Source organism: Strongylocentrotus purpuratus, unplaced genomic scaffold (genome assembly GCF_000002235.5).
Source record: "Strongylocentrotus purpuratus isolate Spur 01 unplaced genomic scaffold, Spur_5.0 spur5_scaffold_4, whole genome shotgun sequence".
Lineage (NCBI taxonomy): Eukaryota > Metazoa > Echinodermata > Echinoidea > Camarodonta > Strongylocentrotidae > Strongylocentrotus > Strongylocentrotus purpuratus.
The window spans coordinates 20,976,900-20,991,518 of record NW_022145610.1 but is presented as its reverse complement, the minus strand read 5'-3'; the positions used below and the strand labels follow the sequence as shown (position 1 = coordinate 20,991,518).

At 36.9% G+C, this 14,619-nt stretch overlaps 1 protein-coding gene across 1 annotated transcript; it reads left to right on the top strand.

The window, feature by feature from the left end:
* On the top strand, positions 1 to 14,619 carry LOC577194 (NXPE family member 3). The gene is made up of 5 exons (XM_030998034.1): positions 1 to 354; positions 9,758 to 10,267; positions 10,990 to 11,162; positions 12,618 to 12,676; positions 13,006 to 14,619. The coding sequence occupies exons 1-5, from the start codon at positions 217 to 219 to the stop codon at positions 13,824 to 13,826; spliced, it is 1,701 nt and encodes a 566-aa protein (XP_030853894.1). The 5' UTR covers positions 1 to 216; the 3' UTR covers positions 13,827 to 14,619.

Below are 14,619 nucleotides of genomic sequence, written 5' to 3'. Positions count from 1 at the left end.
AGAGCCACAACGCAACTATATATGTGCGTGGCTGAGGTTGCTAATTTTCATACAATATCATTCTGTATTGTGTGCATCCGGTAGGGTTAGGTTTGTGTCTATTTTTAGAAACATTCCTCTACTACTGATTGAGTAATGACTATACCGTTTTAACGACCTTTTTTAAAGCCGGCCTGCAGTCTGTTTTGGGGTGAATTTACAGACATTCCCTACAAGATGTCCTGTCAACGTTCGACGTTATCTCTTCTTCGCATCGTTCTATTGGTGTTCATATCGATGGTGATTGTACTCATAGAGATATCTTCGAAGTGGCTGCCACATCGAAACTTTAAACATGATCATCCCACTTACAAGGTAAGTCCCTATTACATTATTTAACGTTCTTGCCGCCTGAAAACAAAACATGAAGGATATGTCCGTCGGACATTATTAATTGAAGTGACTGTCACATCCATGTATAAGGTCAGTCCCCCGAATATTACCTTAGTTCGTGCTACTAAAAAAAACTTTGGAAATTATCTAGGAGTATAAGTCCAACGAATATTACTTGAACTGCTTGCCTACTTTTTAACTTTAACTCTTTATGCGCCACTTAAAAAACCCCCCTGTGCCACATTCTTTTAGGGTCACACATTTCGAGGGAATCTTTATTGACTCTGCTGAATCAAGAGGCTATAACTCTTCACTGGATGATCATGATGAAAAATATTGTGCAGCAAAGTTGTAGACCGGAAAACGTGCTTTTCGATGAACCGTCATTTGTTATATTTTGAATTATCATTTTTATAATAATCATAATTATATAATGTTTAATTTTTCTTATTTACGGCAGTTTTTTATCCCTCTAGAATTTCTTATTTAGCAATGATAAGACATCTTCAAATCGAATCTATTAGAAAGGTGGACTTCTTACCTTTCTTTACATACCTTGCTCAAGTATTCTAACAATTCAGAAGGTTAGTATTTAGGTTGTTGAAGAAAAGAAGTTCAATAGGGAGAGACTTGAAAGTACCCCGCTCAGCCACCCTTGACAATGGGCTAATCTGCCCATTGAAATCCCTATTACCCCAGGTTATTGTCAATGTCCGGTTTAGCGGGGCATGAAAAGGGACGTCGTGGGGATGTTTTTCTTTGTTGTGCCATGATAAGTCAATAAGAAATAAGAGAATGTTATTGATTTTGCCCACTGGTATGAGCATGTAAAAATGGTATAGGCATAATATATTATATGTGATATACATGACATAATCAGCATCTTATTGAAATGTCTCATTATGAATGTTCACCGCATCTGTTCTCTCACCTTCTTTACCCCTCAATAAAATTGATTTCAAGTACACTGTTGCTCATAACGGTGGAATATGTTTTTTTATCCCAATTTATGGAATTATTTTAAAAATAATTTAAAAATACTAGATCTAGATAATAGTATACAGTCTCAGATTTTATTGAATAATAATTTGCCAATATGTGTTTTGCGTGACTGCTAAAGCATTTATATTATGCTACTATGTTTATTAACTAGGGGACCTATGCCCTTAAGTCATAAATGACAGTAATGAGGATTAATGCCTCACAAAAGGGCACTAATATAGCACATCGACACGGTGTTGATCCTGGGGCCTCACAGTTACGAGGCCATTGCTTTGTCACTGAACCATGACTGTACGCAGCGGGGGCTATGGTAGGGGGCAGTTTCCATAATTTAAAAAAAAAACAGAAAATGCAATATATTTTCAATAATTTATTGCATTCTACCCCGGTCCCCAACATAAAAAATCTTCTGTGTGCCTATGCCTTGAGCCATAATGCATGGCCGTCCAGAGGATTTTTTTATGTTGGGGACCGGGGTAGAATGCAATAAATTATTGAAAATTTATTGCATTTTCTGTTTTTTTTTAAAATTTATGGAAACTGCCCCCTACCATAGCCCCCGCTGCGTACAGTCATGGTTCAGTGACAAAGCAATGGCCTCGTAACTGTGAGGCCCCATGATCAACACCGTGTCGATGTGCTATATCAGAGCCCTTTTGTGAGGCATTAATCCTCATTACTGTCCTTTATGACTTAAGGGCATAGGTCCCCTAGTTGATAAACATAGTAGCATAATATACATGCTTTAGCAGTCACGCAAAACACATATTGGCAAATTATTATTCAATAAAATCTGAGACTGTATACTATTATCTAGATCTAGTATTTTTTAATTATTTTTAAAATAATTCCATAAATTGGGATAAAAAAAAATATTCCACCGTTATGAGCAACAGTGTACATTTATCACAGCCATAGATATACAAAGAAAGAATGAATCAATCTTAAAATATAAACTATATTGCATTGTTTTCCATTTACTTTATTGTGAGAGAGCTTATTATCAGAAATGATTGACGAGTGGAGTATGCAATGAATAAAATATGGAGAACGGACGTGAGAGACATTATGAGAGAGAAATAGTGATATGAAATGAAAGGACTTTACTGTGAATAAAGATTATAAGAGAAAGAGATAAAGATGACGGCAAGACAGGATACATATTGATACGAAAATAACAATAATAATGAGATAGAGATGACGGAAAGAAAGAGAGTAAACACTGATAGCATAAGAATGAATAAAGATAATAAGAGAAAGATATAGAGATGACGGCAAGACATAGGGTACATATAGATAGGAAAATGATAATAATAATAAGATAGAGATGACGGAAAGAAAGAGAGTAAACACTGATAGCATAAGAATGAATAAAGATAATAAGAGAAAGATATAGAGATGACGGCAAGACATAGGGTACATATAGATAGGAAAATGATAATAATAAAAAGATAGAGATGACGGAAAGAAAGAGAGTAAACACTGATAGCACAAGAATGAATAAAGATAATAAGAGAAATATATAGAGATGACGGCAAGACATAGGATACATATTGATAGGAAAATAATAATAATAATAAGATAGAGATGACGGCAAGAAAGAGAGTAAACACTGATAGCATAAGAATGAATAAAGATAATAAGAGAAAGATATACAGATGACGGCAAGACATAGGGTACATATAGATAGGAAAATGATAATAATAATAAGATAGAGATGACGGCAAGAAAGAGAGTAAACACTGATAGCATAAGAATGAATAAAGATAATAAGAGAAAGATATAGAGATGACGGCAAGACATAGGGTACATAATTATAGATAGGAAAATGATAATAATAATAAGATAGAGATGACGGAAAGAAAGAGAGTAAACACTGATAGCATAAGAATGAATAAAGATAATAAGAGAAAGATATAGAGATGACGGCAAGACATAGGGTACATATAGATAGGAAAATGATAATAATAATGAGATAGAGATGACGGCAAGAAAGAGAGTATTACACTCATAGCATAATAATGAATAAAGATAATAAGAAAAAGATATACAGATGACGGCAAGACATAGGGTACATATAGATAGGAAAATGATAATAATAATAAGATAGAGATGACGGAAAGAAAGAGAGTAAACACTGATAGCATAAGAATGAATAAAGATAATAAAAGAAAGATATAAAGATGACGGCAAGACAGGATACATCTTTCTTTCATTAGTTTTATTCATTCTTATTCTATCACTGTCTACTCTCTTTCTTGCTGTCATCTCTAGCTCTTTCATTAATTTTTATTCATTCTTATTCTATCAGTCTACTCTCTTTCTTGCTGTCATCTCTATCTCTTTCTTTCATTATTTTTATTCATTCTTATTCTATCACTGTCTACTCTCTTTCTTGCTGTCATCTCTATCTCCTTCTTTCATTTTTTTTATTCATTCTTATTCTATCAGTCTACTCTCTTTCTTGCTGTCATCTCTAGCTCTTTCATTAATTTTTATTCATTCTTATTCTATCAGTCTACTCTCAGGGAACACTTTTATCACTAGAGTCTTCGTCACTGCTCGATTCGTCGGAATCAGAGTCCATGCTCCATGCTTCCATAGTAACAAGATCTCGAGCCTCCTCAACACTAAACACACGTTGACGTTTTCCAGCAGGTGCCATCGTAACATCAGTAAAAAAAATCCAAAGAAAACCGCTAAATACACGGTAATTTCGAATGTAACACTATGAAGAAAAACAGTTTACCGGAAAGTGTGCGATGTATACAATGTAAACAATAGTAAACGCAACGCGTGGCTACACACTGCGAGCGGTATTATGAATGTCTAATTGACTCGTATACATCTGTGCAAAAATGCGAAGTTGGCACGCCTACGTCCGTGCAAATCGGCGAACAAAGCAAACAAAGAGTTAAAAACCCCACTTAGGTTAAATCCCCTGTGCTTTGCTTGCAGTGCTTGCTCACCGCTTTAAGACTTTAAAAGGTAATGGAGAAAATGTCCCTCGAACATTGATTAAAGTGTTTGCAACTTCAAGACTTTAAGAGATAATGGAGGATGTTTTACCTGAACATTCTTTGGCATTAGTGCAACTTCCAGGCTTTACAAATCAATAAAGGGGCAGGTCCCTCGTAGTGCATTATACAAACTTGGAACGCTTGAAAATTCAAGACTTTAGAAAGCATCTATAGGATAATCACCTCGAATATTACTTGGAGCTTTTGCAACTTCAAGGCCTTAAAGATTAATTACCTGGGATAAGTCCATCGTACTTGACATAGAGTCAGGTCGCCAGCCACATCCGAACTCAGAGGCATACCTCGACCTAATTGACCGCCTGGGGGGGGGGGGGGAGGCAGTGGCGTACCCAGTATTTTTTCAAGGGGGGGGTTCAAATCGGGCCCAAAATTTCGCAACGACTCAGCCAGTCGCTGAATAAGCGGGGGCGGGGGGGGGGGGGGGGGGGGGGGGGGGGGGGGGGGGGGGGGGGGGGGGGGGGGGGGGGGGGGGGGGGGGGGTAAGCGTACACTTTTTTTTTTTTAGAGTCCCAAAAAAATCGCAACGACTCAGCCAGTCGCTTAATAAGCGGGGGGGGGGTAAGAGGACACTTTTTTTTTTTTGGTCTCGAAAGTTTTTTTTTTTCTATTTATCCTCTTTCGAGGGACTTTATTTGTTCATATCATAAAATAACAGCTATTTACAACAGTGTTTAAATACAAAATTCATGCAATTGTAACATATCATACATAGTACAGAACATGAAACTAATGTGACATAATCACTAACTAAAATAATGAAAACATTTTTGTAACTTTTGTAACTTCGTTTGTATCGAATTTCTTTTGATTACATTTCATATTGAGATAGGTGCGAATTTCCACCTTTAATTCTTTTATCCAATATACAGCATGTTTCCTGTGCTTTTCACTTCCAAAACATTCTCTAATATAGTTCCTATAGATAATAAACTGAGCGAAGTTTAAAATAAGATTGACAAGATTCATTTCTCTTCTCTCTATTTCATAACCTATTAAAAGAATTTCTTCGTTCAAAAGGATTTTAAAATTAAACAAAGTATCAATTAATTTGGATACAATCTTCCAAAAAAGCGAAACCTTCTTGCAAGCCAGGAGAAGGTGGTTAGTTGTGTCTGGAATCTTACATATATCACATAGATTATTATTTTTAATCTTCCATTTACATAAATTGTCTTTACTGGGCAATATTCTATGAAGATATTTAAAATTAAACTGCTTAATTCTGTTGTCATTTATAAAGTAAAATTTATAATGGAGCAACGTTTTCCAGTTAAACTCATTGGGTAAATCAAAATAAGCGTTCCAAAAATAAATGCACGGCAGATTCTGTCTATTTTTTACTAACATCAAATTATAATAGTGTTTGGCTTTCATGACCGCTACATCAATGGAGTCACCTGTTACTATTTCTATTGTACTGGATTCCACTGCAGACGGTGGACTATTTACATATTGTAACCTATTACGTAATTTCTGCAACCAAAAATTCGGGAGTGCACTTTTTAACTTTGCCAATTTGAAGGCGGAAAGTAATTCATTTTCTTGAAAATTAATACAAATAGATTCAACTTCTTTCCAGATACCGTTAACTAAGACTTGTTTCACTTTAAAAATATTGTTTCTCATCCAGTTTGGAAAATACAATAACTCATTCATAGCTTTAATATTGCTATTATACCAAATCATTTCATTTTCAATATCTGTTACTTTAAACATATCAATATATTTCAATTCAGCCCAAGAACAAAACATGTCAACATAAAAGTTAGGCAACTGTTTTTTTCTACAAATACGAAACATATCGCTCTTTTTGCAATTAAAATGCAAACAAAGTGGCAAATCCCCAATTTTCTTGATCCAATATTTAAACAAAATTTTCCAAGCACTTTGTTCATCTCTTAAATATTTATGAATCCATGAAAGACGGAGTGACCGGCATTTTGACTCTAGGCTGTTCACAACGCAATGAGATAGCGCGGTCTATCGTAGCACCCCCTTTTTTCTAGCGCGCGCTAGACCGCGCTATCTCTCGTGGACCACCCCCAAGATCGAGGTGCTCTAGTGGCACGCCGTTTTGGCTCGCCGTGGCTCGCTGTTGGGTGGACCGAAACGACGTTGTACCTTCCAAACCGCAGAGATAGCGCGCGAGCCAAAACGGCGTGCCACTAGAGCACCTCTTGGGGGTGGTCCACGAGAGATAGCGCGGTCTAGCGCGCGCTAGAAAAAAGGGGGTGCTACGATAGACCGCGCTATCTCATTGCGGTGTGAACAGCCTCTTTGTCGATCATTCCCAACCCCCCTTCTACTTCAGGATTGTGACAGATGTTTCGTTTCACCTTTTCTGTTTTAGAATTCCATAAAAATGTGTAAGCCAGTTTATTTATACGTTTAATTATTTTAGAAGGGATCGGAACTGCCGTGGCAGTATGTACTATCTGAGACATAACTAAATGTTTAATCACAACAACTTTTCCGTACAATGTAAGTTTTCTCATTTTCCATAAATCCAAGGTATTCTTTATTTTCTCTACTTTACTTTCCCAGTTTAAATTTTGAACGTCAAAAGAATTTTTACCTACATAAATACCAAGACATTTTATAGGGTCTTCAGTGAAATGTAAATCTTCAACTTCATCGTCATTTATATTAAGTTTCATAAGATTTGATTTGGTCCAGTTAATTTTTGGTCCCGCATGTGCTCCAAACAGTGCTACTTCTTTCATTATTTCTTTAACAAATTTTACAGATCTAGTAATAATCGTCGTATCGTCTGCATATTGAACGATACGTATATCTTTAAAATCAGCTTGATCTTCATTGAAGTCTGGGACTTGGATTCCCTCTATTTTGGTCTCGAAAGTTGAAAATTTGACATTTGTCCGGTTGGGGAGGGTAAGGTCACCTTTTTAAGGTCAGCCATTGGCAATTTTTTTTTGTATTATTATTTTTTTTTTATTATTTATTAAAAAAAAAAAAAAAAATCTCAAAAGGGGGGGGGGGGGGGTTTCCAAAATAACATACATAAAATATACACATAAAAAAAACTCGAGGGGGGTTTAACCCCAAAACCACCCCCCCCCCCCCCCACCCCTGCGTACGCGCCTGGGGGGAGGTATAGGTCCCATCTTAATTCGATCGATATAGCTAAATGAAGCCCACCTATTAGGTTTCCTGGATGGCGTATGGGCGATCTCATAATGATTGGGGGGGGGGGGTGGGGGATGCAATTCTTTTAAAATTGTGCCTATATATTTCATGATTTTCCGCGTTCAATCGTACACTTATTGATTTATAACTACGATCATATGATTCAGTGGCCACATTTGTTTTTAAAGGACATACATTATACAGAATGGAATGATAAAAACAAACAAAAAACAAGATAGTGATTAAAACTACAATGGCAATTTATAAGAGCATGTGGGATAGGCAGAAAGAAGGGATTCCGTATATGAAAGGCTACCCCTCAACACACAAATACAGGGGGGAGAAGGAAAAAAGAACAGAACCTCATGTACAATCAGAATACAAATAACTACAAAAGTTTCGAAGTTGCCCTTGCTATTCTACTGTTTATTGTACTTATTTAAGAAAAATTGCTTATATTAAATAATGAAACGATTGAGAGATTTTTGATTTCATAATATCCAGAGGTATACTATTCCATACTACTGGTCCTTTAAAAATAATGTCCGTCGTTTTTATTTTTTGGGGAGGTGACAATTTAGGGAATTTCTAGTATAGCAATAAGGCACATCACAATTCACATTAAAACATGTTGACAACAAAATTGGCAGATGACCATTAAAACATTAAAACTGCTATATAAAAATTCTGCGTATCGATTACATTAAAAACTCCAAGTTTACAAAATAAAGGAATACAGTGAGCATAATATTTAGAATGAGTTATAAATCTTTCCGTATCTTTTTCATTACAATTTGCCCATGCGACCACACAGTGATTAAAATACGGTGATATTAAAGTATAATACAACATTTTAAAAATGTTTTTTTAGGGATAAAAGTGAACTTTATATAAAATACCGATATTTTTGCTATCTTATTGCACATCACGTTTATATAACATGCCACTTCAATTTATGATTAATTACAATACCTAAAAACTTCAGATTATCTACATGTTCAAAATGATAGTCATTTACTCGTTAATGAACGTTGTTAGAATCAAAAATTTTGTTTGTACAGACCATATATTTAACTTTATCGCAATTTAAAACCAAAATATTATACAAGGACCATTTTAAACGTTTCAAGAATTCTTGCTTAAAAACATCTTGTAAAACCCGTCCATCAGAATGAGACATAAAAAACACTTGCGTCATCAGCAAATCAAATGAACTTATAATTATCAGAAATACTGCACATGTCATTAACATAAATAAAAGAGGTCGAAGGATGGATCCTTGATGCACTCCACATCCAAGTATACCGGTATTAGACTTAACTGTATTTATTTGTAAAAATTTGGTTCTATTTTCTAAATAACTTTCAAACCAAAATAAAGTTACTCCACCAATACCATAATGATATAATTTTTCAAATATAATAGTATGATCTAATGTATCGAATGCTTTACTTAAATCATAAAAAGGCCCATTAAGATATGATCATTTCAAATGTTTTCAAAACGTTAAATAAAATTCATAATTGGCATGCAGTGACAATGTTGCACTTATTTAAAAACATAAAAAGGCGATTATATACTGCTCTTTTCATTTTTTTTTAAAGAAAACAGTGAATAGGCCTTTAGATACATGTCGATAATTGGAAACATTATCTTTAGTACCATTCTTTAAAAAAAGGAATAACCTTTGCAAGTTTTAATCGATTAAAAAGTTTTAACCTCTAGACAAAGAAATATTAAATATCGCACTTGAAGGACATCATGAACAACTTTTTCAATAATTGAAAGAAAATATTATGATCCAATGACCATAACATATATAGAAAATACATACACTAACAAAACTGACAAGGTTTGTATAAAACGATTGAGAAACATTGCATTCATTTTGCCTTTTAAAGATACGTCCGATTTGAGAATGTCCCGAATTGTACCCTTGATCTGGTCATTTTACAAGAGTGTGTATGTGTGTGTGTCTGTAACGTGTGTTTTTACAAACGTGAATCAGTCATATATATGATTGTTTACGTCTGGGGACCATCCGAAAGACGTGACTCGACCAGTCTCGAACCAGGGTCCACTGAGTCAGTATGTAGGCAAAGACAGTGAGTTGATGACCATACCAATGACATTACCGCTAGACCGACTCACATCTCCCCAAGACAGTTAATTATAACGTTTTATTTTGTCTGTAGAAAATGGTGTTCACCAAGCCAAATGAAACTAGTTTAAACTGGTCAAACGACCCGTTCACGTGTTTGTCACAAAGCATTAGCACAAACATTGCGCCGACCAGCAATGTCTTCTCAACGGCAGAGGTCATCAACGCCAAGGCATCGCATAAGGTCAACGACACTCTACAGATCCGCATCACAGCAAGAGATGTAAACAACGTCATCAAGACTTGCGGAGGTGACTACTTCCGGGTCAAACTATACACTGCAGAAACACAGTCATCCTGGAGCATTGACGTCACAAATGACCTGGGAAATGGTTCCTACATTGCTGATGTGACGTTACGATGGCCTGGGAAGGTTGCAGTGATTGTGACGTTGGTTCATCCCAGCGAGGCTTTGAGGGTTCTGCGAAGGATTCGAGACTTAGAGCCTGGTAGGACGGTCTTCAAGGGGCGCTACCTGAGAACTCTTGACTCTGGGATGGACATCTCTGAAGATGTAATGTGCCTACCAAAGGTCATCCGTAATGTAAGTAGTTCATCTCTCTTTCTCTCTCTCTCTCTCTCTTTCGACATTATAGCCTTCGTTCTGAGATGTACAACAATGAAAATGGAACAGAATAGTGCAAACAATTTTGACAAATATTTTAAATATAATTCTTGAGTATTATTTTGTTAATTTTCCTCGTCGTACAGCCCTCGACGAAGGCTATGATGTCGAAAGCTTGGCTTCAATAAACAACGGTGATTGTATCCATTTTTCCACAACGTAAAGAAGTCACGTCATGTTCCACAGTAAGATTTTACAATTAAATATTTATCTACACATACATTTATATGTATCGGCAATCTATATTCCCTTTTTGTGTAAATAACTGCCAGGGTTACAAAAGCTGTTTCTGGAATGTATCGTGTAAGACTTGCGACCTTTAGTACAAAACTATGGGGGCCCTTAATGGGGGAGGGGGATTCACTACTGTCTTAAACCTTTGCTTTTCTGAAGAAGAAAACAAATGAAAGCCCTATAGAGCAGAATTAAGATATCTTGCCAAAATCTGAATTATTGCTAAATTTATGCATATCAATTATGAGCCTACTTGTACGTACGTATATTAAATGTATGTGTATCAATTGTATATTAGTGTACGGTATAATGTGTATCAATTGTTGGTGTGCGCGTGAGAGTGTGTGTGCATGTATGTGTATTAATTAGAAAGTATCAATTTGTTTCGTTTTCCTTAATGCTGACAGCATTCTCTTTGTAACTTCACGGATGAAAGATTAGGCTATCCATGGTTCTGTGTAGCGCCCTCTAAAAATACTTTATCGTGTGATGACTGGAAGCTGTACGTAAATGATCCCAAATTAGGCGAGAAGTACACGATGAGGGCCGTCAGCAAGGAAGAGCTAAACATTTTCAAGATGTAAGTTATGCTTTTATTATGTCATCCTATTTGCAAAGAAACCGAGAAGAAAAGTTTGAGCCTAATAGCCTTATAATGCTCGGTTAATTCATAGCTAGCATCAGGGGCGTACGCAGGATTTTTTCAAGGGGGGGGGGGGGGTTTAAAATCTGGCCCAAAATATTTTGCTCCCGAAAATTTGAAAATCGCGCCAGCCGAAAAGTCGCTCAGTTGGGGGGGGGGGGGTAAGCGGACACTTTTTTTTTGGGGGGGGTCTCGAAATTTGAAAATTTGACATTTTTTTTCGCTGGGGGGGGGGGGTAAGGTCACTTTACGTTAGCCGTGGGCATAATTTTTTTTTTTTTTTTTTTAATTTTTATTTAAAACAAAAACAAAAACAAAACAAACAAACACAAAGGGGGGGGTCTTAGTTTTTTTTAGGGGGGGTTACACACATAAAAATACCAAAGGGGGGTTTGAACCCCCCCCCCCCCCCCCCCCCCCCTGCGTACGCCCCTGGCTAGCATGACAGAATAATCTAGACAGCGGAAGTCGCATCTGATTAGTCACTTATTAATGACATTGATTCTCTTTCCAGATAAATCAATTCAATTTCATTTAATTAAGTTTAAAAAAACATTACATATAACAATCAGATATAATACACAAAATAAACAAACATATTGGAAAAGGATATACAAATGAACTGAATAGGCTTCAGTCTGAAAGGAAATATAATCCTTATATAAAAGTGGACCCGTTTTTATAATAAAAAGTATGACAATTGCCGTAAGGAGTTAATTGTCCGGGGGTAGTTGCCCTGGTGTTTGATGTCAGGGATGAATTGTCTTTATTCTCATTCCAGATGACTCTGATTCTTGTCTTTATCCACCTAACCGTACCAGCATCGGCGGAGCTACAATGGGAGAGGGGGAGGGGATATGAGACAATTCCCCTTTGAACATTAACCCCCCGGGCAACTATCCCCGGTCAAATACCTCCCAAGAGCAATTTTATATAATTCAAAAAGTACCTTTATGTGGAAGGGGGATCCCAAACCAATTTACATCCCCCCTCCACCCCCACCCCCCCCCCCCCCCCCCCCCCCCTCTTCCTGCTCTCGTCACTTCCTCGTGGAGACCTCGTCCCCAGCGATAATCTCCTTGTAATTATCCGGGGGCTAATTTTCCTGGGAGTAAATGTCCTGGGGTAATTGTATTTCAGGGAATTGCCCTTAATAGGCCTTGCTAATATAAAATCATAACATATTATGTTATGCAGGGCCCGCTGGAAGAGCAGTTTCATAACTGAAGTGGCTACCCTGGGTAAATACAACGTTATCATTATATTATTATTATTATTTTCATAACACGGTGATTTTGCGATGTTTTTTTTTTCAATTAAAAACACATGATACATATTCTTGAACGCGTGCTCATCACATCATAAAAAAAAGTTTTGTTCTTTTAATTGCAGACATAAGTTGCCTATCAAACACCACCCTCCTCCCCTCAACGTAGTTGGGGACTCTAACAGTAAGTATAATGATCTTTCATTTTGAGAGAGTAATTTTGCATTGAAATAAGTTCCTGCATTAAAAAAAACCTAGGGAAAACGCGAAGTGAAATAAATCAGTAGTAAATATAATAGTCTTTTACTACAAAAGATAGAATGAATATTGGAATGCCAATATTTAGCTTTTGTTGATTAGTTTCGGGTTTCATGAGGTCTTGGGAAAGGGTCGAGAGTAATAATATTTTTTACGGGATATTATCACATTATATACGCGTATACTATAGTATAGAGGTGTTGTTCATAATTGCAATCCATTGTAATTTTTTTTTTTACTTCTAAAACCCTACAGGATGGAAGAAAAGCGTGTTTGCCTATCAAGATTCTCTACCTTCCTGCAGACCAGGACAACACTTACACAACCCTTCTCCTTCGGGCTTCTACAGCAATAACATCTGGTTTTCAGATCAATGCAAACTCCGTCGATTTACCAAAACAGATGTCTTACAGTGCCTGCAGAACAGAGCAGTTCATATTTTTGGCGACTCCACTGCTAGACAGTTCTTTTGGGAGTTTGCCGATAACTACAAACCTAATATTGTGGCCGGGAAGATACCAATAGATTTACGTAAGGGTTTAGTTAGGCCTTTATATGCTAAGGGTGCTAAGTTTAACATCTCAATAGATTTCAAATTTCACGGCTTTCCTAATCGTCCATCGGATTTTATAAGCAAGGAGACGATCACTTACATTGTCAATGAATTAGACGGTCTCAAAGTGGACTCTAGGTCGGTTATCTTGATTTGCGTTGGAACACACTACACGACATATCCATTAGAGATGTACGAAAAGAGAATGAGAGATATCAAGGAGGCTGCTCAGAGACTACACAAGAGAAGTCCTCAAACATTGGTAGTCTTCAAGAGCTCAAACACCCGAGAATATAATAACCGCCTTCATCAGTTGCACAACAGCGAGTGGTATATTGTGACGTTGGACCTAGCGTTGAGGGAGGTATTGAAGGATTCTCCAGAACTGGCCTTCATTGACGCATGGGATATGACCATAGCTCAGAATTCTAAAGACAGTGTTCATCCCCGTCAAGCAGTTCTCTCAAATCTGATTAATAATTTTCTTTCCTATATTTGTCCTGATGCGCCGAGTCCTCTATAAAACCATTTTTAACTAAGGAATGCTTAATTTGGTTTATTATTAATCATTAGTTTGATTTCGAATTAGGTATAATAGTGGGTTCTTATACAGTTATTAATTCCTACCAGGTAACCGTTTCCCTCACCTGGGTGGAAAGTGGCATATTTAGATTAATAAATTGGACTTTGGTGCCGCGGTGACCCGGGACGCGATCAACAGTCCGGTGACATATCGACTAGACCACGACATTCCTCCAGAAAGAAATCCTTACAATTAATAGCGCCCTTTCATGGCATGGGAAGTTCACATTGAAATTGGTTGTAAATAGAAGAAGCAAAAGTAGATAAACAGATCAATTGGGGTTCAGCCAGATGGTGTGAAGAAAAAGCATAAAGGTAGGTTTCATTGTTTGAGATTGTAATCGGTGAAACACAAATTGGCAACTCTGTGGCATAGACACTTTCAGAAATTCTCCCGTCGCCTACATAACGATTAATGTGCCAGGCTAGGGGTGTCACACAAATATTTGTATGCATTACTTTGTTGTGTTTGGAATCGGAGTGTTACTCTTTTTTTGTTGACGAGGTGATGCTGGAGAAAATCGGGTTTCCTTTTTTTTTACGAATAAGGTGTACACCTTATTACTGGCCATTCTAACCATGGAACCTTAGTTTCGAATTCACAAACTCTTGATGGAAAGTCAAGTGAACGACCGACATCACCGCGAGGATTCTATCTCCACTAGCATGTTCCAGGGTCCCATTTGATAATATTAGTCATCAATAGCAACCGCCGGAAGTTACCAAATCTGCTC

What these genes read in the sequence shown, in the direction of transcription:
- LOC577194 (XM_030998034.1), top strand. Translation starts at nt 217, where the DNA reads ATGTCCTGTCAACGTTCGACGTTATCTCTTCTTCGCATCGTTCTATTG. An exon ending in TACCAAAGGTCATCCGTAAT is followed by an intron (nt 10,268 to 10,989) that starts GTAAGTAGTTCA and finishes TAATGCTGACAG; the next exon opens with CATTCTCTTTGTAACTTCAC. An exon ending in GAGCTAAACATTTTCAAGAT is followed by an intron (nt 11,163 to 12,617) that starts GTAAGTTATGCT and finishes TTTTAATTGCAG; the next exon opens with ACATAAGTTGCCTATCAAAC.